Source organism: Phasianus colchicus, chromosome 3 (genome assembly GCF_987193195.1).
Source record: "Phasianus colchicus chromosome 3, bPhaCol1.hap1.1, whole genome shotgun sequence".
Taxonomy (NCBI): domain Eukaryota; kingdom Metazoa; phylum Chordata; class Aves; order Galliformes; family Phasianidae; genus Phasianus; species Phasianus colchicus.
In genome coordinates this window covers 3,098,157-3,125,595 of record NC_143438.1, presented here as the reverse complement: position 1 = coordinate 3,125,595, position 27,439 = coordinate 3,098,157, and the positions used below count along the sequence as shown (strand labels likewise).

The 27,439-nt window shown below is 41.0% G+C and overlaps 1 protein-coding gene across 1 annotated transcript in view; it reads right to left on the bottom strand.

Annotated features, from left to right (window-relative positions):
- Positions 1-27,228, bottom strand: part of TPPP (tubulin polymerization promoting protein) — a 57,647-nt gene extending 30,419 nt beyond the window's left edge. Inside the window, exons 1-2 of the mRNA XM_031608303.2 lie at positions 26,924-27,228; positions 9,577-9,891 (exon numbers count right to left, since the gene is read on the bottom strand). Of these exons, the coding sequence (XP_031464163.1) occupies positions 9,577-9,887 (311 nt within the window). The 5' untranslated portion in view covers positions 9,888-9,891; positions 26,924-27,228. The remainder of the gene's footprint in view (positions 1-9,576; positions 9,892-26,923) is intronic.
- Positions 27,229-27,439: the final 211 nt, after the last annotated feature.

Sequence of the window (27,439 nt, the reverse complement as noted above, 5' to 3'; positions counted from 1 at the left end):
TAAGGAGGATCCAGGGATCCATAGGCCTGTCAGCCTGACGGGGAAAATAACGGAGCAAATCATCTTGGAGGAGATCACACGGCATGTGCGTGGCATCCTGGGGATCAGGCCCAGCCAGCATGGGTTCATGAAAGGCAGGTCGTGCTTGACCAATCTCATCTCCTTCTACGACTGGGTGACCAGACTGGTAGATGAGGAAAAGGCTGTTGATGTAGTCTACCTAGACTTCAGCAAAGCCTTTGACACGGTCTCCCACAGGCTTCTTCTGGAGAAACTGTCTGCCCGTGGCCTGGACAGGTACACACTCCTTTGGGTAAGAAACTGGCTGGAGGGCCGTGCCCAGCAGGTAGTGGTTAATGGAGTTAAGTCCAGCTGGCGACCTGTTTCAAATGGGGCCTGTTTTGCTTAATATCTTCATTGATGACCTAGACAAGGGGATTGAGTGCACCCTCAGTAAGTTTGCAAATGACACCAAGTTGGGAGGTGGTGTTGATCTGCCTGAGGGTAGGTAGGCCATACAGAGGGATCTAGACAAACAGGGTTGCTGGGTTGAGGTGAATGGGATGAGGTTCAACAAGGCCAACTGGCAGGCCCTGCACTTTGGCCACAACAACCCCATGCAGTGCTATAGGCCTAGGGATGAGTGGCTGGATGACTGTGAAGAGGAAAGGGACCTGGGGGTGTTGGTTGATGCTCGGCTGAACATGAGCCAGCAGTGAGCCCAGGTGGCCAAGAGGGCCAGCGCCATCCTGGCCTGCATTAGAAATAGTGTGGCCAGCAGGAGCAGGGAGGTGATCATCCCCTGTACTCAGCTCTGGTGAAGCCGCACCTCATGTACTGTGTTCAGTTTTGGGCCCCTCACTACAAGAAAGACATTGAGGCCCTGGAGTGTGTCCAGAGAAGGGCAGTGAAACTGGTGAGGGGTCTGGAGCACAAGTCCTATGAGGAGAGGCTGAGGGAGCCGGGATTGTTTAGTTTGGAGAAGAGGAGGCTCAGGGGAGATCTCATTGCACTCTACAACTTCCTGAAGGGAGGTTGTGATAAGGAGGGGTTTGGCCTCTTCTCCCAGGCAACAAACAGGACCCGGGGAAATGGCCACAAGTTGTACCAGAGGAGGTTTAGGTTAGACATAAGGAAGAACTTTTTCTCTCATAGAGTGGTCAGGCACTGGAATGGCCTGCCAAGGGAGGTGGTGGAGTCACCATCCCTGCAGCATTCAAGAGGCGTCTGGATGAGGAGCTGCGAGATATGGTTTAGTAGCTTGTGGTAGCAGTGGCAGTGTGAAGACAGTTGGACTAAATGATCTTGGTAGTTTCCAACCTTGTGATTCTATGATTCTAAGAATTATTTTCAAAGTCATGGAGCATGCCTTTACTCAAACACTTATTCAGTCCTCTGCACACGACAAAATAAAAGTCAAAGGTAATCCATATACCAAATTCATACTTTCTCAAGTAGTCTCCAAATTCTCTGTTCCTCTTGTGATTATTTGGCAGACAGTTTCTAGTTTAGGTCATATAGAAGTCATCTAGAATATATGCAAGCATAGGTTTAAAGAAGTAGTTTTAGTTGGTGAACACAAAATTTTTTGAAGACCATGGATTGCATAATTGCACTCAGGTAAGAAATGCTGAAACTTGATTCTCTAAAGTTTGGTGTTTGAAGAAATGTCAGAAGACAAATTCTGTGTTGAGGGTACAGTTTTGCTCAGCTCACTTTTCTTAATAGCTTCAGTGTGACCTTATCTCAGAAAAAGAATGGGGAAAACACAAATCACACACATATTTTTATGGAACAAGTTAACCTGAAACTGAAGCATAATGAAAAAACAGCCAATACAAATAGACTAACGCTTTACATTTTTCAGAAAGCAGATGCTGCACCATGGTGACAATAAATTAAAAGGAAAAAACCAGCCCAGCACACTAAAGCCATACATATTCATATACCATTGCTGCTTCCACCCAGATCAATGAATAAACATATGACCAATTCTATTCTCTAGATTGAATAGTCCTAGCTCCCTTGGCTTTTCCTTGTAGGAGAAATGCTCTAGTCCCTTTATCCTCACTGTGGCATTTCAGTATGTCCATGTCACTCTTGTACTGCAGAGCCCAGAACTGGACATAGTACTGCCACTGTGGCCTCACCAGAGCCAATCAGAGGGAAGGTTAACCTTTCAACTTGCTGCTAACACTACACCTAATGCAGCCCAGGATACACTTGCAGCCTTCTTTTCAGCAAAGGCACAATGGTTGGCCCATACTGAACATGGTGTCCACCAGAACAAGCGAACATCAGGGTCTTTAATACAGATCTGCTTTCCAGTTCATTGGTCCCTGGCATATATTAGAGGGTTGCTACTTCTCAAGTGCACTTCTACTTACTAAATTGCTTGAGACTCCTGTAAGCACATTTCTCCATTCTGTCAAGGTCCCTCTAGATGGTAGCATAACCCTCCAGTGTATCAGCCACTCATTCCAGTTTTGTGCCATCTGCAGACTTTCTCAAGGTTACACTCCACCCATCATCCATATCATTAATATATATGTGGAACAGGACTCCGTATTCATCCACAGGGTACATCACTAGTTACTGACCCACAACCCCACTCCACTGATGATCACCCTCTGGACCCAGACTTTCAGCCATGTTTTGATCCTCCTCACTGCACAGATCCAGCTCATACATTAACAGCTTATTTACAAAGATCATACAGAAGATAGTGTTTCAAAGGCTTTATAAAGACAGACAATGTCCACTGCTCTATCTTTAACTAGCAGGCCAGACACTTCACTGTAGAAGTCTTTCAGCTTGGTCAAGCTGACTTCTCCTAATGACATTCTTGTTGTTCACATGCCTAAAAATGGCTTTCCAGGATCAGCTGCTTGATTATCTTCCCCAGGAAAGAGGTGAAGTTAGTTCCATATCCCTTCTCGAAGTCAGGAGTAACATTTATTGTATTCCAGTCCTCATACACTTCTCACTGAACTGCCAAAATCAAAGACTTAGCAATTGCATCTGCCTGTTCTTTAAGAACTCCTGAGTTCATCCCATTATGGCACACGGAATTAAGCGTATCCAGTTTCCTCAAGTATTCCCAGACCTGATTCTCTTCTACCAACAGTATATCTTCATTGCTCCAGATCATCTCTCTGGCCTTTCCTTCCAGTCTGGCTATCATTGTTTTCTTAGATTTGATACTTCTCTATCAACTTACTGTTGTGGTCTAACCCAGCAGATAGCTCAGCATCACAAGCCTTTCACTCACTCTCCTTCCCCCCATGAGATGGGGGAGATAACTGGGGAGAGGGGGGAAAAGTAGTGAAACTTGTAGGCTAAGAAGAAAACTATTTACTAAGACAGAAAAGGAAGAGAGAAATAACTATAAGAATATATATTTACAGAGCAAGTGATGTACAAACAACTGTTTACCACCCACGGAGCAATGCTCAGCCAGTCCACAAGCAGCAGCAGCCCCTCCAGCAAACTGCCCACGGTTTATAGTTTTTCCCATGATCTAATGTTGTATTGAATATCCCTTTGGCCAATTTAGGTCAGCTGTCCTGGTTCTGTCCCCTCCCAGCTTCTTGTGCTCCTCTCAAGCCCCCTTGCTGGCAAAATACTATGAGAAGCCATGGCTCTGCACAGCATTGCTCAGCAACAGCTAAAACATCGGAGTGCTACAGTAAACTAAGAAGCAAAAGGGTTAATGTCCCAAATACTTGTTAGTGTGGTGGTCTTCTTTTGTTTTTCTAGCAAGAGTGTGGATGGAGTAGAGGACCTTGCAAAGTCAAGACAGGACTTCTCCAGGCTGATGTCCTTATCTTCTGAGACCATGCTGACCTGTTAAGCAATAACAGAGGGTGACAGAGAGATCTAGCAAATTCTACCTGGGCGCTAAGAAGGGTCAAGTAGTGGTTATTTCAGCAGGGAGTGAACAAGACCCCCTGCAGTTCTTTCAACCCAATGACCCATTTCCAAATACACAGTAGACTGAGCCATAATGAGAATCAAAATAGGTTTAACTAACTTCTCCTGGTACTACAAATTATCCTGGGGAAAATGATTGGATAGGATAGTAAGCAGTGCAGTCACCACTCCACCTCCTCACAGCACAGACCCTCACTGCTGCAGACTTGACAATACGTTCTTTTGTTAAACACAGACTGTACCAGATAATGAGTCCAAGCTGCCGTCTCCTCTACAGATCCTCACTTCGGTAGCTTCTCATGTCAATCCCACGCTGCTCTGTGTCTCACAAATCGAGTAACACTTCAGTTCTCGGTGTTGTCAGTTCCCTTCAAAAGCTCAACAAACAACACTCCACACTGAGTAACAAACACCTCAAGTATCAGGAAACATACAAATCCAGTGTTAACTGGTATACTGTAATGAGTATACCTGGAGATCTTGTATAATGAACTCCAATCAGTAAACACAGATCCTGTTTTCTTATACGGATTTCTCACTTGTGGTGAATGAACTACTACCATGTTACAGTGTCACTCTACGTCTGTTGTTGGCTGATAGAAAAACAAAACATCCTTGTTATGAGATAAAAAACTATCAGTCCTGTCTTTTGCACAGAATAAATTATACAGCCACTATCAGCACAATTGCTTCACTCATTAGTTTACTATCTTTTTTTAAGCAGTGTTTTCAGCTGAAAGGCACAGAATAAAGATTCAAGACATCTGGGCCATGAAGCTAGTGCTGTCATGTGTCATGGGAGTCACAGCCTGGTGCCAAATATCACCATTGCTCTGCAGCTGCTGGTGCTCATGATCACAAATGGCACTAAGTGGTACAATGCCCTGCTGTGTCAGCAGAGATGAAGAGTCAACAGAATTAATTCTTCTCATTAGATTATAGTGGCCTATTCCTCTTCTAGAGACTTGTACTTTTACGCCTGTTAAGAAATAGTCCAGAAGACCTCAGGAAGTAGACATACCCACAGATAACAACAGAAAAGATTCATCTAACTTCTTGAGAATACATGATTTTTCTGGGCTTAGTGTCCAAACCTTCTCCTAAAAGGAGATCCAATTAGAAAGCCTTACTCACAATCCCCAGAAGATCTGCATTTCCCTGGAAGAGCAATAGCCCTCAGACCAAGCACAGAAAATTAAAGCTGTAATCTTTTAAACCCTGACAAGCTTAAGAGAAGTCCAAGATCTCTCTCACTTTTTCTCATGTGAGCTGTACTAACTCCAGCAGATTTTGGTTTATCTGTTATTGTGAGATTGAAAAGCAAAGACCAGTTTATAGAGCAGTGAGAACTGCAAAAAGCTAAACATTCAATTCACAATTTTGATCTAAAGCAACAAACACACTTCACAACAACAAACAATCAATCACTGAGACAAAAGGAAATGATAGTTAAAAAGGCAACAGGTGCACACACAAAAAGAAGAACATAATACAGCAGAATAATACAATTTGCAGGAGAAAAATGCATCTATTGAAAGTTACGTTGCTGCATAGGCTTGGCCTGTTTGCAGCAGGATACAGCTGATACAGATAAGCAATCATGAATTTTCTGGATTCAACAGGATCTCTATCTCAATTTTGCCATCAAAGGTTTAGAAGAATCCCCAGAACCTTGTGCCATAATCAGGAAAGGAGAGTAACAGTGTAAAACTGAAGCATTCACCATGATACTAAAGACTTAAACAGTTTGGTTGGTGTTCAGGGATAGGAAAGGGGTGATCCTTCTGGATTTCCAGGAAGCCAGAAAAACCATCAACTCTGACTGATGCACTGTAATGCCGACTAAGCCGCAGGCTTGAACTTCCAGAGTCAGTCCAGAGAGGAAGACAACCTTTTTCTCACAACACAGTAATGCTGGGCCCCATACCAGTTTGAAAACTGTAGAGCACATTACCTATCTTGGCTGGACTGTCCTACCACACTCATCGTACCATCTGGATCTTCCAACTGTGTGTGTCAATGAAAAATGGACTGCATGGGCAACATCTTCCTAGCAATGATGTCAACATAGCAGCATGGGTCACCTCTGATAGTGCAGACTTGCACAAGCACAGCATACACACACTTGTTCACTGTTGGGAAAAATGCGTAGCCAATAGTGGTGACTATGTTGAAAGATAGTGTTTTGTAGCTGAAAATTTGCTCTATCAGTGTTATTGCACTCCTTGTATTTGTTGTAGCGTCTATGGAAATAAGTAGGAGGTATTATTTTTGGAGCATTGACAAATAAGGAAAATAGGCACACAATCTTGCCAGCTTCTTAATGAAAACATCAAATTTAAATCTTTCACAGTCTCTTAGCAATGGTTAACTACTGCTGAACTGAGTCCAGGCTGATCTCAGGTGGAAGCACTCCTGTAGAGACTTGACAGATCCAGAGTGTGGGAACTAGGCTAAACAGCTGACTCTGCAAGATGCACTAAATATAGAGTATGAGTGGAACTGTTCAGGGCACATGAAAACTGTTGTGAAGATTCTCCATGGGAACAAAAACTTCCTTTCTCGAAAAGATGGAGGAGTGTTTTCTGGCCTTCAGAATACATGGCTTCCTCAGCAACAAGAAAACATGTCAAAGCAACATAAGAAACTATTAATGGAATCTCAGAGGACAATTATGCTTTCGTTTGATCTTTCACCAAAAATACTTTGAAAGGGTGGAGAGTATGGTATATTTGTAAAGCTTCTGTAGATTAAACAGCTTTCAATAACAATCCTGTATAGAACTGCAAAAAATTTGTTTAAGATTTAACACATGGTAACATCAAAACAAACAAATGTTACCATGGAGACAACTACCTAAATAAATGCTCATAATGGATCCAAGCCCTGATGTCACCCAGGCCTGCCTGCAACCATAGCAACATGTCAGTATAAACAGAAATATTTTGATTTTTCTGTCTAATAATACCATAGAATTAACAGTTTTATGGCAGTGCTTAAAGCGTTCTCTTGTAGTACTGAGTGATAACACTGCTAAAATAACAGCAGAGGCATTTATATCGTGGCTATTACCATATTAACTACATACAACAAATGAAGTATGTGTATGGCATAGCTAACATACCACATTCCTGAGTGCAGTTGTTGACCTCAACAAAGAAATTTAAGTTCCTAGAACAACATGCCAGACTGCTGGTCAGAGATCAGTAACACCTATAATTAGATATTCTGCTTTCCTTAATACAAAAAACCCTCAAGTTCTTAGACTGTTGTGTTGTGTCTCTCAGTCTTGCAGGATTAACAAGAATGCAGACGCATTTTTCATACTAAATGCAGAACATTTATGTGCCCTTTTCATATGTCACCAATGAGATTGCTTTCTCTAAGGCAGTAAGATTCACTCAACCCATCTTGCAAGCACACTAAAAGAAGCATGACCAATAACCTTTTGCAACTCTGGAAGAGTTGCATAAAAGAAACAAGTCAGTTAATATACAAAAATTCCAAAAAAGCAGGCAATCATTTCAGCTACTAAAAGGATAACCATGGAATTCCCATTCCCATGAAAACACTTTTAAATACTACTGCATACCTGCAAGTTGCACGCCACTAAGCTCAGTATACCCAGAATGCATTACCACTCTTAACATGTCAAATACAAAGGACAGATGTCAATAAACAATAGTAAGTATTGGAAGTGGAAAAAAATTATTGGAGTAAGCTAAAACTAAGATATATATACTCCTCCACATTTTACCAGGAAGCCTGAGGTGAAGTTATAAAAAAGGGAAATAATATTTCTGGTCCTTTCATTAAAATTTCAAACCCAGTAATTTGTAAAATGTTTTCTTCTCATAGAATACAACTGCAACTTAACTTCTTTTCAAGTACAACAGTTCAGCTAACATATTAAAAATAAATACATAAAGCATCCGTAGGAGAACAATAAATCAGTCCTGAGAAAGTTAGCAAGATGACAATCAGGGACCTTATACATAGAGATAGTACTTACTTTCTAGCATTCTGACAAAGCTTGCCATTGTCATTCACTACAAGCATTGCTGGCTAGAAAACAAACTCTGCTCAACACACTCATTTCCTAGTCAAAGACCTGACAGAAAATTTGTTTGGCCAGATGCAACTGTAATGCTATACAACAAAACATTTCTTCTAGTATATGGACTGTGTTCCCTGGCCAACTTCCAATAGCCACCAACATCATCCATCTCTATGGATGGCTATGAGAATCACGGGTCAAAGTCTGTCTTGTGAGATAAGAGCGAAGGTGGTGAACATAAAAGCAGCAGTGAAGTACAGAGCCTTCAGACACCCAACTTAACTCTTTCATTTGGTATGGGAGAAGTACACCGCTGTTTCTGAGGTGCTGGAAACTCTTTTACAGTGTTTAATGTTTTCCATTCAACAAGGATGCAAAAAAACAAACAAATAAATAAAACAACACTTGAATTGTCAAACAAAAACAACACAAAAAGCACCCTTTGCTCTGTTTGGAAATATTTCATTGTAAGATAAGCAAGGAGCTTATATACTGAATAAGCCTTTCTTGATGCACTCCAAATTTATCATTAACCTTTAGCTTAGGGTTAAATCTGAAACAAAAGAGAAAGAAAGGAAAAGTAGTTTTAAAATACGTGATATATATGCAAGTAAGGAAAGAGTAAGCATCTAATAAACAATTAAGGTAACTGCAACAAATGCAAAAGTATTCCAACTGCTAAATAAAGGAGGGAGAGGGGAAAGATAGCATATCTCTTCTGAAATGTCCACTCAACAGCGTCTGAGAAAATGCTGAACAGGCACACACTCCACAGAAGCAGACAAGAAACCCTGAGCTAAGCAGAGACTGCTGATCAATAGCAGTGCGATGCACTGATGTCCTTCTTCAGTCCTAAGTCCCTGTCACTTCACAATTGACTCCTGCACAATAGAACTGGATTCATTTTTACCCTAGCAGGTATCACAACAGATGCTTCTTTAAATCAGCTAATTATCAGAGAGTTGCCCTATCATTAACTTGGCCAGACACCCATATGAGGAAGTAGTATCAATATTTTATTATTTCCTGTAATGAAAGGGAATTAAAGTTGACAAAAGCTAAAGAAATTCTAAAAATAAATGCCAGCATCATAAAGTCAAGAAAAAAAATAACCAGTTTGGTGTGACCAGCACCCTACACTTTAAATACAAGCAGCTGTTTTGCTGGACATCAAGACTATGCATGGAAAAAGGCCTTAATATATAACCCACCTTAGCCTCAGTTCTTTGAGGCTGAATTTTGTCAAGATTTAAGACTACATCCTGACTTCATTCAGATATCATTCAGGAAACATTCAGAGCATTTACTGTAGCTTAAAAAAAAAAAAGTTTGTTAGGACACAATCAAGACAGATACAAGTTATTCCATCTCTCTGCACCGCATTACTCTTCAACACCTGCTCTGCTGAAGTCAGTTTAATGTAGCAGGCGGAACCTGAAAGCAACAGCTTCACTAAGGAACATTTAAAGAGACTGTGGCAAAGGCATAGTGACTCACAAGGTCCTTGAGGAATCAAAGATAAATGTAGATGGTAATCCACAAAGCATACAGGAGAGACAAAGAAACAGTGGCAGAAAGGAACTTACTTGATTTTACTGAAGACAATGTCAACATCTGTGATTGTCACATTCTTCCCATCTATCACCTGACAGTCCTTACACAGCTTAGACCAGTTCTTCCCATGCATTTCTTTTCCTGTGGCTCTTGTATCACCATGGATAGCAAATTTTCTAAAGGCCTCTTCCAGAGCACTTATTTCTCCTGCCACAGCTCCCTCATGGGAGCTATTTGAATCACAGGATAATCGTTTTGCAGCCCGGTCCTTAGTTGGATCTGAAGGAGACCTTGGAGGAGTCTTATTTGCAGGTTTGGTCGGCTTTGCTTTATTGTCAGCCATTGTGCTACAAGGAAGAGGAAGATAAACTTTGTTACCTTAATTTGCAATAGAGTTTACTTTCTGTTAAACTACAGTCTGACATGTCATAATGTAAGAGTAAGTAACCCATGAAGATCGTAAGAACTCAGTGCCCTTCACCAAACAACTGCAGCAGGAAAATGACATTCCAAAACAGGGCACAAACCTAGTTTCACCATCTTTACAGCAGAAAACAGGAGAACACTTACTTTTTGCTTCTTTTTTTAATGACAAGTTGAATTTTAATGACAACATGAATTCATCACAGTTGTTCTACTGACTTGAGTAAGAGTGTCTTCTACATTATAGGCATTACTATCCTTTTTTTTTTTTTTAATAGAAAATAAACAGTCCTTTATACTCTAGTCTTTGGATTCCCCTCCTCCCCCCCCCTCCCCCCCTTTTTTTTTTTTTATAATTGAAAATGCACCAAAAATATTCATGCTTTAAAGAAATGACAACTCAGAAAGCCTCAGAAATACTTGGAAAAAAGTCTCCAGTTATTTCTCAAGTTCTTGCCCAGAGAACTATAGCTATAAAATTCCTTTAGAATTAACATGCCCAGAATGTGGGAGCACTGAGAAGGGATGAGCCTTCTGTCCTTGCCTGGGAAAAGCCCAGAGAAGCCTATGGACAGGGTGCACCCTGTGCCTGTCCCAGTAACTACATCTGCTCACACACAGATCTGTGGTGCTGCTAGAAATTTTAATCCATAAAGAAGTGCTTCAAGTATCAGAACTCTGGCAAATACTGGCATACGGGCTAAGAAACCCACCATACTTACCCTCTCCATCCTTCTGAAATCACAGCAGTACGAGGTAAAGTGGGTGACACATGCAAAGATTGGTATGGATTTCTAGTTAACATTTAGTTGTTGCATCAGTTGGGAAATTTTGGCTTATATAGTGTATTTTGATTACAAACTCATCAATAATGGAAACAATTTCAGACTTCTGCCTCTTCCAGTATTGCTTAGCCTCTGTTACTTGAACAACCAAGGCTTATTCTATTCTGCACTCTGCAGAACCAGCCATAAATGCTTATTATGCAGCAGTTATTAAGCCAACCGGGCTCCTGAAGGAGAAACCTTCACATTCATAATCTCTAGCTGTAACTTAAAATGGTCAAACCAGACAAAAATCCATGACTCTAAATCATCACACTTCAAATTAGTCTTATACCTTACATACTTACATAAAAACTAAAGTTCTGTAGTGATAACTCCAATATTCAATCCTCCTCCTTTAGATCTGATTCTATTTTTTCAGAATCTAATATTGAAATAATTTCCTTGAACAGTCTCTCTTAATTTAATTCCTAGCAAACTCTCATTACGATCCTTCCAATCTGACAGTGGTACATTCTAACTGGACCAGGGAAATTCCAGGGAATTCCATTTTAATCCTGACGCCATTAACAACAACATTAAGCCCATACTTCTGCAAGTATGATCAACTTATAAGAAAACTGTTGTGAAAATAGGAGAGACAACAGTCTGATAAGCATTCTGAATTTCTAGAGATCAGACTTTTAAAGCATGATTAGAAACAACTTTTTAATCAAAACTGTACTAAAATACCTTTGTCCTTTAAACTTGGACAAATGCAGCATGGCCAAAGCTGTACTACATGTTCTGAATACGTTCAAGTAAATTTTTAAAAATCTTGTTATATCTTAATCCTCTTGCGTTTACACTGTTTGCATAAGAATTGGAACAAATCGCATGCTAAATTCAAAAATTAAGATGACAGAAATGTACTAAGTCTAACCTGAGACTTACATGTGTATCTATGAAATAATAATAAGAAATTCACTGGCCAAAAATTGAAAATTAGAAGCTCCTTAAAAAGTTAGGCATTTAACCAATTCCCATTCCCATTTCTACTTCCTTTGGGCCCTACTTGCCCTCCAAAAAACAGTAATTTTACCCTAAACTTTTCTGAAAGTCTCCCAACAGTGACACAACAATTAATTTACTTACAGTAAAACATAAGTACAACTATTACAGATATATATATTTTCATCAAAGTGTCTAGATCAGCCAGTAATGTGCCCTCACAGCCTGGAAAGCCAACCATATCCTGGGCCTCATCTAGAAAAGCATGGCCAGGAAGTCAAGGCCCCTCTACAAATTAAAAGTTCATAAACTTCATGCAGGGAAAAATGCTAAAAGAAAGTTACTGAAGGTATTAGGCCTTAAGGCAGTTTATTTCTAGAATTAGTTCTTTCAAACATCAATAACAGCACTGGTGTACTTTGAGGAGTTCTGGGCAACATGGAGAGAGGAACAACAGGACATATCCCACAGGAAAGGCTTCCATTTTAAATGAAGATGTCTGATATGCACAGCAGTCTCATTTCAAAGAAATCTTCACTAGCAAAAGTAGGAAGTCAAGGCAGGTCAAAACTGGTGATGTACTTTTTCCTTGTGGCTAGAAAAGGTTCATGGATACTCCTTTTCTTGTTGAACCAATGTTACAGGCTGCTTCATAAAATCCAGAGCGTAACAAAAGTTACCTCATTTATGAAAATACCAACTTACTCTCAACTAGAAATTATGTTTCTAACAATACAAACAAAACATTTGAAAGAGAAAACATTTATTTGCATATTACATAAGGCAAAGAACTGCAAAACACTGAATATGAAGTCAGATTTTTAATAGGGTCAGATCCTTTAATGGTATTTGGTTATTACTGAGAGGAGTAGATCGTGTCGCGCTGAAGAGATGTTCTCTCAAAGACAACTACTGAAAAGCCTGTTCATTAAAAATCCAAAGCAAAACATAGTTTTGATTCTTCCTTACCCCTTTTCCACACGCATACTCTGAAAGTGATCAGAAGGTGCTTGCTAGCTCCCACTAGAAATAAAGATTAACAGTAATTTGAGGAGAAAGCACAGCGGAGCTGTAAGTAGAACTGACAAACAAACTGGCTACTCTAAAAATACCAATTCTAAACTCTGGTTAAACAAAATTAAGTCACTTTTTTAAAAGCATCACTGCTTAAGAAGTCCAGCACACAGTTAAACAATACTACATTTCCAGAGACAACGAAGGTAGGGAAGGAGAAGGATTAGCCACCTATCCTATCCTCTCTAAATATTGCTGGCTCCAATCTAGCAGGCTGTAGAAGACATTAAGGAGAAGTTATAAGCAGATGCTAAGAGTTCAGAAGGCTTTGTGAAAAAAAAAATTCCCGAAATTGGGATTCCAGAAACACACAGAACAGCTGGAGTAATCATAGGAACATTGTGAGGGCATGTAGGGATGCAGTGAGGAAGCTTCAACGCAGTGGAATTACATCTGGCATGGGAGATCAAGGACAAGAAAGGCAAGCCTATAATTACAGGTGAGACATCACAGTTTCACTATATCTATAGCAAAAGGAAAACTATAGAAAATACGGGCACACTGGTTAATGAGGTGAGTGCTCTGGTTTTGGAGGACACTTAAGAAGGTGGATGCCTTCCTTGCTTCAGTCTTCACTGCTAAGACTGATCATCATGAGTCCCAGACCCTGAAGAGAGTCTGGAGAAAGTGAGACTTCCCTTTGGTCAAGGACTATCTAGTAACAGATCGTCTAGGCAAATCTGAGGTGCAGAAATCCATAGGCACTCATGGAATGCACCCGTGAGCGCAGACAGAGCTGGCAGAAGCAATTGCCAAGCCACTTTGAAAGGTCATGGAGAACAGGAGAAGTGCCTTAGGACTGGAGTAAAGCCCATGTCATTCCAGTCTTCGAATACAGCAAGAAAGAGGAGCTAGGAAAATACAGGAGTCCTCACACACCTCTACTCCATGGGAAGGTGATGAAACAGCTTATTCTGGATGGCGTCTCCAAGCAAATGGAAGAAAAAAAAAATATCCCAACTCCTACAATTCTGTGATTCACTGAGTGACAAGTAGTTAAGATGACAACAAAAGTCCTATGAACTAAGGAAAACTTTCAGTTTAGCCAGCCAAGAAAAACAGGATTCTGCTATGACCTTAGAAAGGTCACAGCCTTTCTAGTATCTTTAATCATGTCAAACATTCTAGTGAATACTCAAGGAAACAGCAGCCAAGTCTACTGGTTTATTGAGAACTATAAAATAAAATCGGGAGAAAAAAAAAGAGAGATGTACTAAATAGATTCTTTGCAATTCAGTTAGCAAAGTCAGCAAATCGAACTAAGTACAGAACTACCAAAAAAAATTAGAATACTTAAGGAGAGCTAAATAGCAGGAGGGAGATTGGCTTGTTACATGGGTAGATAGTGATAAGGCAAAGGTGAGATGAAAGAAGGATAACATGCCCCTGCAAAATAAGATCTAAGAAAAAGAACTGATTAAACAAACTTACCTTTCAGGCATATGGCAGGAGATGCTAGCTTAGCACAGGGATGTAAATCTATTTTGCTGGCCAGAACAATGAGAGATAGACTTTGCAGGACACAAAGAAAGTTCTAGTTGGGCAAAACAAACTCAGCATCCAGATTACAGTGTATAAATAAAGGAAATGAAGGAGGGTACCTAATGGGGAAATGAGCACACGATAGGCAAACAAAGCAGAATGTGAACCCTGACTACCTTAGACAATGGGGAAAGGACTTAATAGCATTGTAGTAGAGGGATAAAAGAGAAGCTGTGTCCCCTGATACTTTTAGAGACACCACAGAGGAAGCCCCAGCATACTCCCCTTTATTCGAATAAAGAAAGCTGAAGACTCTTCTCTGTCTCATTTTGGTATAAAGATAATTGAGCAAGCTAACTGGAGCAGAAATTTTCCCAAAGAGTAATTTTAAACTAAAAGAGGATAAAATTATGTTAGATGCTAGTAAAAAAAAAAAAAAATTTTTACTCATAGGGTGGCAACACTCTGGTACAGGTTGCCCAGAGAAGTTGCGAATGCCCCACCAGGCATTCAAGGCCAAGTTCAGTGGGGCCTTGGGCAAATTGATCTCATGCCTGATTTAGGGGCTGGCAGCCCTGTCCACAGCAGGAAGGTTGGACTCCATGATCTTTAAGGCCCCTCCCAACCTAGGCCATCCAATGATTCTCTGATAACTATATGTTGTTAACATTAATAATTTTACTTATTTTTCAACCTCACAGTAGGTTTCCTGTTTCTGTATCATTCTCTTACAAATCAGTCCCAACCTCTTGTAACCAATACACTCTGTTCCTGACAATAAGGATAGCATAACCAACCTAAGGCAAATATCTACACTGTTTAAACAGGCTGTTAATGTACACCGCTGCTCACTTCTCCCTCTCTGGCCACAAGATGTACAGACATCCACTGTGATGGTGATGATGGATGCAGTGTTACCAAGATCCAAGCACTGAGTCACAAAACCACACGGGGAGCACTTGACTGATAGTGTGGTTAAAGCCTATCAGTGCTCTCAATATCCAGCTGCTGGGCTGCCTAGAGATGGTGACACCCATCCTGGAATGGGAAAGCATAAAGAGAAGCATAAAGCACAGGGAACACTGTTTATAAGATCAAGCAGTTCCAAGCCCTAAGTGTGACTAGGTTGGAACTGCTGCAGGATGGCAAAACCCATGATCCCTCTGTGGTCCAGGATTGCTCCACCATCATCTTCTTCCTCCAAGAACTGAGCAAGTGATTCATGTTCTTTTACTAAAACCTGAGTCTAGTTTATAATTCTATTATGAGAGATTGATGAAAATTTGACTCAATTTGCAGAGGATCTATCTGGGTGGCTGAAAACTCACGAGTCTAGAAATTCTGAACTATAAGATACACTAGGTGCCAGAAATTGTACTTAGTATGCTATGCTATTGATTTCTTTTTTTGTAACAGTAAATCTCCATCAAAAACCACAACCCTGCAGCCAACCCACATTCTGCCAAGGGTCTTGAAAGAACCTTCCTGGCCTCTTCAGTGTTAGGTGACACCTCTCCACACCTACATTCTAATCTGTTGGGTCCTGCAAAGCTACAAGAATAACTAAAGATATTTCTTAGATGATCTTAGAACTGAAAGGTTTTAGAAAGGCTTTTAGAAAATATTGCAAAGAATTCAGTCCACAGGCACACAACAGCTTTACATTAACTTCTACCTGTTTTCACTTCCATCCTCCTGTTAATACCTCCTGCACCTGGTGTTGGTAAGCATGCAATTGCTCAAGGCATACTTTTTTTTTTATCAGGATCTGTTACTGTAATAGTGATGATACTCACACAGCACACAACAGAAAGCTTGGTGCAAACAAAGTTTGTGAAGATATTCTATTCAGTTCAAGGAAAAAAATACCCCAATCGCAATTTTTATATGAATAAATTGGATTTGTAAATGTTATCAAACTCTGTTTGAATATGTATGACTGCATCTGTTTTATCTCAGTATTTGTCCTATCTTCCCCATTACTTAGAATGGATTTATAGTTAAAGGGAATTCTCATTTATTTTTTATCTGTAACTATTTATGCCAAATAAAAACAGCAATGAAAGTGCAGCAGATGGAATCTTTTTCCCACATTTTTGTGTAAACATTCAAGCTGAAGGAAGAGATAAACAGCCAGAGTAATAAAACAGCCTATTAATAAGGTGCAATGTTTTACATTTGTTAAGGCTTAAACTTCCTTCACGTCTATCAGTAGCAATCAGCGTTCACTTTCTTCTGATTCTGCTTTGGGTATATTTCTCCAGACATGACAATGAACCACCATTTTCCCTAATATGTAATACAGACTGAAAACAAGCAAACACTGAAGACCAAGCATAGCTAAAAACTCTATTTTACTTACCTTCACTTAGATAAATTTAAATCCTCTTACAGGCTTAATCAGTAATCTTATTACCAAACCATGAGTTCTCTTTAACAGTATATACATATTTATTGCTATGGACAAGACTCCCTATATCATGAAGCTGCGTTAAGAACTTCAGCTGAAAAACACTTTTACCTTAACAAAACAATATGTTAGACTACTGCAGATTAACCTGGTAGGCAGCTAAGCATCACTCAGCTGCTTACTCACTACATCCCTCCCCACCAAGTGCGGAAAAGGAGAAAACTGGAAACAAAAATGAAGAGAATTGAACTGAGACAAAAATCTATTTACTAAGACAAAAAAAAAAAAAAGGAAATACACACACACACCGGCTGCATAACAAAAGTTATGTTGGCCTGTGACATCAAAGATGCATATTGGTGATAAGGTAGTAGAGGTTGAACCTTCCAGCCAACATTCAGTTCAATTCTGTTGTTGGGGTACAGATGTTTTATCTACATATAAAAACCAATTAATACCTATTAGTACAGTTATAAATTTTAAAATGAACCTCAGAAATCACACAGATAACTTCAGCAGTGATATCTGAATATGTGCAGGTGTCAAAGCACTATTTTCATATATATGAAGCAATAAGTATCATGTTATTAAATACAAAGAAACGCATAAGAAATATAATTTGTATATATCCACAACACAATTACTCACCATCCTTTGACCAACTGCAGCTAACAATACAACTGCCCACCAACCGATGCCCTACTGCAAATCCAATATCACACCACATGCCAAACAACATCCAGCCAATCCCCAAGCAGCAGTGAGCCTGCAGCCAGCTCAGAGATTGTGAAAGAGAGACAGACGGGTAGAGCCACACGCTGCCATCCCTGCGTGAAAGAAACCAGGAGGACACTCCACTGGTAGCAGTGGATCCCCTAGGCTATCACCATCAGGTAGAAGGAAGGGGCCTAAGAGACAAGGAAGAATGGAAACGGGTCGCTCTTTGGGGTGGCAGGTGAATCTCCTCCCAGCCTACCTCACCTTCCCAGGTCCCCTTGCACAATAGGGATGAAGCTCTGGAACATGAAGGACAGGCAAATGAGTATGTTGATGAAATGAGTATGTTGATGAAGGTCCATCCATACAGTTGTCTAGGGTGAGTCAGCCTCTCCCACACCTCAAGACTGCCTCTGCCAAGAACAAAACAAGGGTAATTGTCATAGGCACCTCCCTTCTGAGGGAACAGAGGGCCTGATATGCTATTCCCTATCCACAGGGAAGTGTGCTGCCTCTCTGGGGCCCAGGATATTATCAGGAAGCTCCCTAGTCTGGATTGCCCAGCAATTACTACCCAATTCTGGCAGTTCAGGTTGGCAGATACAGTCTCAAGGAGGAGCCTGCAGGCTGTCAAGAGGAACTTGAGAGCACTGGGGTGGTTTTCTTGAAGTAGCAGGAACTCAGGTGATCTTTTCTTTGATCCCTTCAGTAGCATGGAAGAATACTATGAAGAACAGGAAAACTCACCTGATCAACACATGGCTAAGAGGTTGGTTTCACTGGAGGAATTCTGTTTTTTGATCATTACTTGGAACCAGACTTGCTGGCAACAGATGGCTCTACCTATCTCAAAGTGGGAAAAAGGATTTTAGCCCAGGAGTTAGTAGGCCATGTTGACAGGGCTTTAAACTAGGTTTGAATGGAAAAGGGGATTGGAGATCAGCCTAAGAAAAGCATGCCTAGGTTAGGTGTGAGAGCAATAGCTGTTTGGAACTCCTTGGGAATCAGTCTTGAAGGGAAAAGGGGTACAGAAAGGCTGAGTATCACTCAGGAAGGAAGTCTTTAAGGCACAGGAACAGGCTGTCCCTGTGTGCCATAAGATGTGCTGGCAGAAGACAACCAGCCTGGTTGAACAGGGAGCTTTCACTGAGCCTCTGAGGGAAAAAAAAAAAAGAAAGAAAAAAAAAAGAAGACAGTTTATCATTTTTCAGAGGAAGGTCAGGCAGCTCCAAAAGAATAGAATGATGTTGCTTGGATACACAGAGAGGAAATTAGAAAGGAGAAAGCCCAGCAAGAACTTTATCTGGCCACCACTGTTAAAGATAAAAAAAAATGTTTTCATAAACACATTAATAGCAAGAGGAGGGCTGAGGAGAATTTCCTGCCTTTATTGGATGCAGTGGGAAATAATACCACCAACAATAACACTGAGGTTCTCAGTGCCTTCTTTGCTTCTGCCTTTAGTAATCAGACCAGTCATCCTCAGGTATTCAGCTCTCTAAGCTAGAAGACACGGGTGGGGAGCAGAATAAACCCTCCCATAATTCAGGAGGAAGCAGTTAGCAAACTGCTACTCACCCAGACTGCCACAAGTCCATGGGGCCAGATAGGATCAGCCTGAAAGTACTGAGGAAGCTGGAAGAAGTGACCGCACAAACTCTTTCCATCTTTCATCATCAATCCTGTTCAACTGGGGAGATCCCAGATGACTGGAGACTTGCCAGTTTGGCACTGATCTACAAGAAGGGTTGAAGGAGGATCTAAAGAACTGCAGGCCCATCAGCCTGACTTGGTATCCAGGAAGGTCATGGAGCAGATAATTTTCAGTGTAATCACACAGCCTGTATGGGACAACCACGGGATTACATCTTGCCAGCATGGGTTTACGAAACGCAGATCCTGCATGATCAACATGATCTCCTTCTATGACCAGGAGACCTGCCTGTGGATAAGGGAAAGGCTGTGGATGTAGTCTACCTAGACTTTAGTAAAGCCTTTGACTCTGTTTCCCACAGTATTCTCCTGGAGAAGCTGGCAGCTCATAGCTTGGACAGGTGTACTCTTTGCTAGGTAAAAACCTGGCTGGCTGGCCGGGCCCAGAGACTGGTGGTGAATAGAGTTGAACCCAACCAGCAACAATAGTGGTGATACCCATGAGTCAGTATTGGGGTCAGCTCTGCATAATATCTTTACAGATTGTCTGAATTGAGAGGATTGAGTTCATCCTCAGTAGGTTTGCAGATGACATCAAGTCGGGAGGAAGTTGGGAATCTGCCTGAGGGTAGGAAGGCCCTACAGAGGGATCTGGATAGGCTGGATCAGTGGGCTGAGGCAACTGCATCAGCTTGACAAGACCAAGTGCTGAGTCCTACTCTTCAGTCACAACAACCTCATGCATCCATGCATCACTACGAGCTTGGAGCAGAGAGGCTGGAAAGCTGTACAAAGGATCTGGGGGTGTTAGCTGACAGCTGGATGAACACAAGCCAGCAGTGTGCCCAGGTGAACAAGAGGGGCAATGGCATCCTGGCTTGTAACAATGCAGTCAGCAGCACCAGGGAGGTGATTGTCTCCCCATACTCAGCACTGGTGAGTCCACACCTCAAGTGCTGTGTTGTTTTGGGCCCCTCACCATGAGAAAGACATTGAGGCCCTGGAGCATATGCAAAGAAAGACAATGAATGAGGAGCTCCTGAGGGAACAGAGTTTAGTCTGCAGAAAAGGGTGCTCGGGATAGCTTACTGCTCTCTACAATCTGAAAGGAATCTGCAGGGAGGTGGGTGTCACCCCCTTTTCCCAAAGAACTCGTGTTAATGCCAGGGGAGGTTCAGGTTGGATTCTAGAAGAAGTTTCTTTTCAGAAAGATTGGCAAGGTATTGGAACAGGCTGCCCAGGGAAGTGGTAAAGTCACAGTCCCTGGAGGTTTCCAAGAAAAGGGTGGATAGGGCACTTAGGAACATGATTTAGTAGGCATGGTGGTTCTGATGTTTTTTCGAGACGATTTGAGAGGATGTTTTCCAACCTTAATTCTTCTATGATTCTATGAATTCCCTACTGCTATATAACCTTCCACATGATGTCATGTGGTATGGAAGAACTTTGTGCCATATTCAGGTCAGCTGTCCTGGTTCTGCCCTGTCTCAAGCCCATCACTGCACCATAAAGGCAGCGGCTCTTCCCCACCAAGTGACCTGACCGCAGGCAGGCGCCCATCACTCACCAGCAACCAATGTACCATTAACACTGTCTCTCAGCTGAAATCAAGACACAAACTCTGATGTTAAGTACTCCATTAAGAAAAGCCTTAGAAAACACAGTCAAGCACAAAAATTATTTTCTCTACAGACAAGTGGCTGTTACCATTCCTTTTTTAAAGCCATCACTACCTGCTTACGTAAATACTGTTAAAATATCATCAAATACTGAAAAAATTAAGTTTAGGTTCATAGTATATTACATTTCTCCATTCCAAAGAATACCTTCATAAAACACTACTTTATACATACATGAATAAAGCATCTGTATGCATATACACAAACTATTTTTTTTTTAATCAGCAACAGTTCTAATAGAACCTTTTTTAAAGCACATTCCACGTGACAACACTGTTACGCAAATTTTTTTGTCTCCCTAAATTAGTCATAAATAGCTCAACAAAATACCCACCATATCCCACCACCATATCCTTTACACAGTGTTTCAACTATGCAGGAAGCAGCATCAGTACAGGCATCCTTCTGATATTAATGCACAGGCAATCTACCACATTCTCCATTTCCCTCCCCCTCCTCCATACCCAACTGTATCCCATATGAAGATCCCGCTCAAGTATTCATCCTTAGTTCTGCTGAGCAGCCACTCATTATCAAATGAAGAAATGATTAGGACACATATGCAAGGATACAAGATAGTATCTAGAACAATTTTCACAGAATAAAGTAAATATGCCACTTTTCAAAAGGGAGAAAGAGATAATCACACTGTTAGACAACATAATTTCTTACAGCAGATCAAGAAAATACTTGGGAATCACAAATCCAGTAAGACTAGAAAACAACAGCTACTTCCCCACTGGTCAGCTGTATAACTTATATCTCCAAAGAACACATTGAACCTATTTTCACTGTAAAATTAGCTGAGCACAAGTCCTCTAACTTGCATAAGCTAGCTCTATAACTGTGAAATTATACTATATACATAGTTCTTTATACACTATCCATCATCTTTTCCCACCACTATCATCCAAACAAGAATACTAATTTGAACTTCAACAGAACCTTTTCAAAGTATTTATGCAAAAACCCCAAGTCATAAAGATCTGCTCCATGAAGGAGATTAGAGACATACAGTCGGAAGATCACTTCAATAATAGTAAGATGGGGAGCTTCGTATAAATAAATGGGTAAAAAATGTCAAGAAAGCCAAGTTGATGGTATTGACAAGGATAAAATTTTAATCAGAAAAGAATAGAACAGAAAATTATAGGGCTTGAAAGTACTCAGATTTAAAAGTCACAAAACATCAGCTATGATCAGGGAATGGAAGATGGTGCAAGAACTACAAAATAACAGAAAGAGACATCGTACAAGAGATATTTGATAAATTCTATAAAGGTAATTTGTCAGGTGAAAGAAACCCCTTAAATAAGGTATACAGCTACTCTTGTAGAGAAACTGCATTATTAACAAAATGGCTCTTTATTGTCAAAGATACCAAAAAACCTTCAACAGCTGAAAATTCAGTCTACACTAATTTAAACCAGAAAGAAAACTTTCTTTGGCAGAAACAATCCACAAGTGGAGATGCTAGAAGTAACTTTCAAAAATAGCTGCAAATAATCCACATCCTGCACATTGCTGCGCATTAGACTTCATTTAATATTAAAGATGTACTTAATGAAGTACCTCTTCAGTTTGCCTTCCTTTCAAACCTAAGTAATTGGTCTCAAGTAGCTAACTGAAAATAACCTGTATGAGACTCAGATTAGACTGAGAACACAAGAGATTCTTTAGACAAAAGTCTGCTTCTCCAGTATTATACGAATCTAAAGAAATAAACTATCCTTTAAGTTTTTTATACAGCTCAGAACAGGTGAACACTTCTCTTGTTAAATCATCAGTAAGTTCCCTCACATCTCTAAGCTCCTATGAGTTGTTGCAAGTACTCTTTCTTCTGATAGCAAAACTGGAAGAGACAGACAGACAGTCTGATTAGGTTTTAATTTAAAAATGAGCAGTTATGAAGAAGAATGCTTTCGTAAACATGAGTTCTTCACTTTTGAGTTTCCATTGCAAGAATTTCTGTAGTACCAATCAAATAACACTGTGGAGCAATGGGAGCTATGATAAGACTATTTACTAGGATAGAATCATACTTACAAAGTCATTTGTTAAGATTTAGTTTAGAAAGCAATACAGAGGTAGGCAGCTCATCCTTTCCAAAGGCTGGTGACCTCTGAGAAGAGCATGATCTCTGAAGAAAGATGCTGCTCACCCTTCCACAAGGGTAAGGGTCCACACTTCCAGTCATTCAGGTGCACTGCTTGCACCTCTGCTCCCTGGATTAGCCACATTCTCACCTGGTGCTCAACCAGTGGTTCAGACTACAACCCAGCAACTCCCATACAAATGCCATTCTTCAACTGTGCATTTAAGAACATGTTTTAAACTAGGACCGCACATCCCTCAGAGATTCAAGCACAAAATTCTAAGACTTAAAGTTTTTTTGTACTCATTTTGCCTAATATTCTAGTATTTGTATACTGAAAAGTATATGCTTGATAACAGCCAAACTGGGCAAGAATTAACATCATAAAACTATTAAACACAGCTGTGCTGCAAATTCAGAAAACAGTATTTTCTTGAAATGTAATACTATGAATTTTTTATCTGTATACTCTCGTCATCTTCTACTAATCCATGGAGAAGACCTTTCAGTTGAAGGCATATTTGTTACTCTACAGTTTTTGTGGATTTGGGCACGTGAGAAAATTGTGAGGAAGAAACAAGAACAGTTCACAGAAAATATGTGGAAAAAGGCAGCCTAATTTTCCCTGCATCATGCTTTTAAAACTGAGTTTTCATTTCAGAGTCAAAGAAGTCAATGAAACTCCTGACCTTAAATTCAAGGAAAGGTAAAAATTAAGTTGCCTAAAGAGAAAATTTCTCAATTTGGGTCAATGTAGGGTTTTTGTTTAAGTCATTTTTGTCAAGTTAAATATATTAAAAAATGCTCTCAAAACCAAACCACGAGTCGCATGTCTCCAAAAGTCCCCTGGGATACCAGAACATCTTTCAGATAACTGTGTGAACCTTACATTAAGTTTGACCATCTCCCTTGCTCTAAAATGTGAGAAACATAAAACACATAGCTAAATGCATACATAAAATACATAAACCCATGCATCCTAAGAGCTGCTGTACTACTTAGAGCATTTTGTCTCATGTTTTAGATCATAATATTTTGGAGGCCAGACCCAAGTTCATGTCCCATAGTTTTATTGTAGTACAGCAGTTGATGTCCCTGATCACAGCTCCCAGACACAATGGCAATAAAAACTATAAGCAAAAATCTCCTTTCAACTAACTGGTAGGAATATCTAAAAGCATTTAAAGCCAGGTACAGTACATAACTTATCCTCCTACAGTGCAAACTTCTCCTTAATTGCACAGAGACTTTCCCCGCTGAGAAACAGAGAAATACAAGAATTTAATGAGTTCTAGACACTTAAATGTGTATATAGCAAAATTGATTCAGTTACTTTTTAAAGCTTCCAAAATACAACATTTATGTCAGTATGGCAAAGAAGGACTAGGGGCAAAAATAAAACACTTGCTTTGCATAAATAAAAATAAATGCATAGAAGTTGTCTTCAGAAAGAAAAAACACCCTGCTTGTCATTTGCTGAAAAGAGTTCATTTAATTTATGTAAGGGCATAAATATACAAGTAGAAAGAAACTACACCACAAGAAAGACCATTCTTGCAACAAGTTTTTTCTCTCCGGAGCGATACAGGCTTATGAGTACAATCACATTCTCACACTGAAGACTTCCATTATATATATGTATAATATACATATATATTATACATATATATATAATGCATGAAATATACCTTATGATTTATTTTAATTTGTATCTTAGCTTAACATCAAGAGAAAGTTACCAAATTTAAACATTATATGGCTTATTCTCTAAAGCACTCCTAGCTGCAATAAGTACAACTCATCATCTCTATATACACTAAGAATACATTTATTTTAACATCAAGCAACACTGCTGCCTGCCTGCCTCCCTCCCTCCTTCTTGAGAGCCTTTAAGTTAATCTCAGTGTATAGGAAGTAAAAAACAACTTCTTATCTACAGCTGCTGACAGAAAGTAAACACATTTGTGATTCAAATAAAATTATTATTTTTTTAAACCACAGCCAATACACAGCTTTAATTAGGTAACTACTTACTGGATGAGCATTTCCATCTATTTACAAGGGAAAAAATGTATACACTGCAGGAGATTCTCACATGAGCTCTATCTGAAATTTGATCCTTGCATGGCACGTTGCCCAAGCACTGCACTGTACTGTGATTTAATAACAGGCACACGCTTCAACAGCTCTAAATAATGGACTGCTTGCAGGTATATGACTGTAACCCAAAGAGATACAAAAGCATTCAATATAGCATTTTATTTTGGTTTTGGGAATAGGGAGGTTGTGAAAGGGAAGGATCTGTAAATAACAATTTGAAAAGGAAGCAACTCGTCACTAAAGGATAAAAAAAAGCCATTGCCATCTTAGGAATATATATATATATATATATATATATATATATATATATATATATATATATATATTCGGTATATATCTGATAAACAGTCATGTTAATTTAAGCCTGAGTCTATGAGAGACTATCTTTCCATTTTTCCTCCACATTTTCACAGCTCTAGGTGAAAAAAGAAAAGAAAAAAACAAGTCACCGGTCCTCTATGCTCCGTTATCATGCTAACACTTGTCAGCCTTCTAAGCACTCTAAAAGCACTCTAATTATACTAGCTGAGAAAATAGTGTGAAGGCTCAATAAAAGTCAGTGAAAATACACCCATTTACTGCTCCATACAATTCAAACTTGTCTGCGTTTCATTTCAGGCCAGGGGCTGATTCTGACCTCTTCTTTTAAAAAGAAAAAAAAAAAAAAAAGCAGTTATGCAAGCCTCTGTCAGTAAGAATTTCACCACTGCACACACCTGCCTATATCCATAGGTAAACTGCTTGTTAGCAGCACCTACTGCAACATTCAAAGCCGTCAGCCTTTAAGATACACACTTTTCAAATATGCGTTCAGCATCTTCCAGCAGATACCCAATTTCTCTGATGAATAATTCAACCACGTGACTAACCAGGATTGAAGCCACGCTTGCAACCACCGCTGATTTGCTGGTGTTGCTTTTAACCATTTTAAAGTTATTTCACCGAGGCTGAAGAGAACTGATGAATTCACGTTGTGTTGTTGCATCCAGTTTTTTTTTTTTACCCTGCAATACCACACTCAGCTCTATACCTGCAGGTTGTTAAGCTGCAGCCCGTAAACAGCCTCCCATACCAGATGCTATTTCTCACGGAGGACACCACATAGGGGCAGTTCTCAGCAAAGCCCCTCGGGCATTTTGAAAACAAAAACAAACACAAGTCCTTTACCGAGCTCCACAAAAGCGGTGGATCACTTGCTCTACGCAAGAATGCAGAAAAAGCAACCGCAGGGGATGAGGTTTTAACACTGCCTTCAATAGAATACCGGCTCCAAAGCACAGGCGAACAGCAATTTACTCGGTCTGCTTTCTCCTGGCACCTTCAGGAGATGGATGTCTGCACTCAGACCTGAGCTAGCCAGCTACCCACGGCAAGCCGACAGCGCAGTCCTTCCACCCCGCTGTTAGCGCAGCGCCCTCGGGATCCGGACAGCAATCCCATCCTCCGTCGGACGGGCTGCTGCTGCTGCTGCGCTTTTCTACGGGAGCCCCCTGAAGATGCGGCTGTTTGGAGGCCCCATCCTAACCGGAGGGCAAAGGGAATAAACGCAGCTTCGCACAGAGCCGCTCTTCTCGCCCCTCCACGGCGTGAGGTCGTGGGGAAAAGAGAAGGAAACAGAGCAACGGGGGGGAGGAAGGAGCGACGGTAACGCGCTACGCCTGCAAGAAGAAGCAACCGCTGTCTTGTCACAGCCCCCCACGCCGTTACATAACGGCAGCAAGGCGCGCAGCGCTGCGCAACCCGCCGCGCTGAGAGCTCCGCTCCCACCGGGGCACGGAACACGCAAACAACCAAAAGCCTCCCCGTAGGGCTGCGCTGACCGAACGTGAATTAATCAGCCAGCGCGCCGACACGGGGCGAGAGGACAAGAAACACCAGTGAAGCGTGACCGTTCAAAAAAAAAAAAAAAAAAAAGGAAAAAAAAAGATAAAAGAGGGACTCGGGAAGCTGACCCTGCCTCAGTCCACTTACCACCGGCTCACCGAGGGAGCGACAGCTCCTGCCAGCCCAACCTGACTCTCGCCCCGACTCTGACGCGCTCAGCAGCCAACCCCGAGCTGGCGCGGCGGCTCAGCCAGGCTCCTGCCCTCCCGGCAGCGGCATTGGCGAGCGCCCGGCACCGCCTACTCGCCCTCCTCTGCCGCTCGTCCCCATAGGACAGACGGGCTGTCCAGCTGGCGACCGCTCCCGCCTCCCACGGCGCGTGAGGTAATGAATTAACGTAGGGGCAGCTGCTGCCTTAAATGGATGGTTATACGCTGTGCCGTCTCCCTTCTCCCCGCTCGTTACCCGGTGCTCGGCAGTAGGTGGGCAGGGAGGAGATGGCTTCCGTGCCGTTCCTCTTTTTAAGAGCTGGGACAGATACGGATCGGTTGGCTGGGTGTACTCGCACAAATCCGCGTCGGGAAGCCTGGGAATTGAGGCTGGGTTTCTCCGTTCCCAAGGAAAATGCACATAGCAGGAGGGTGAAGCTCGATGATCATTATG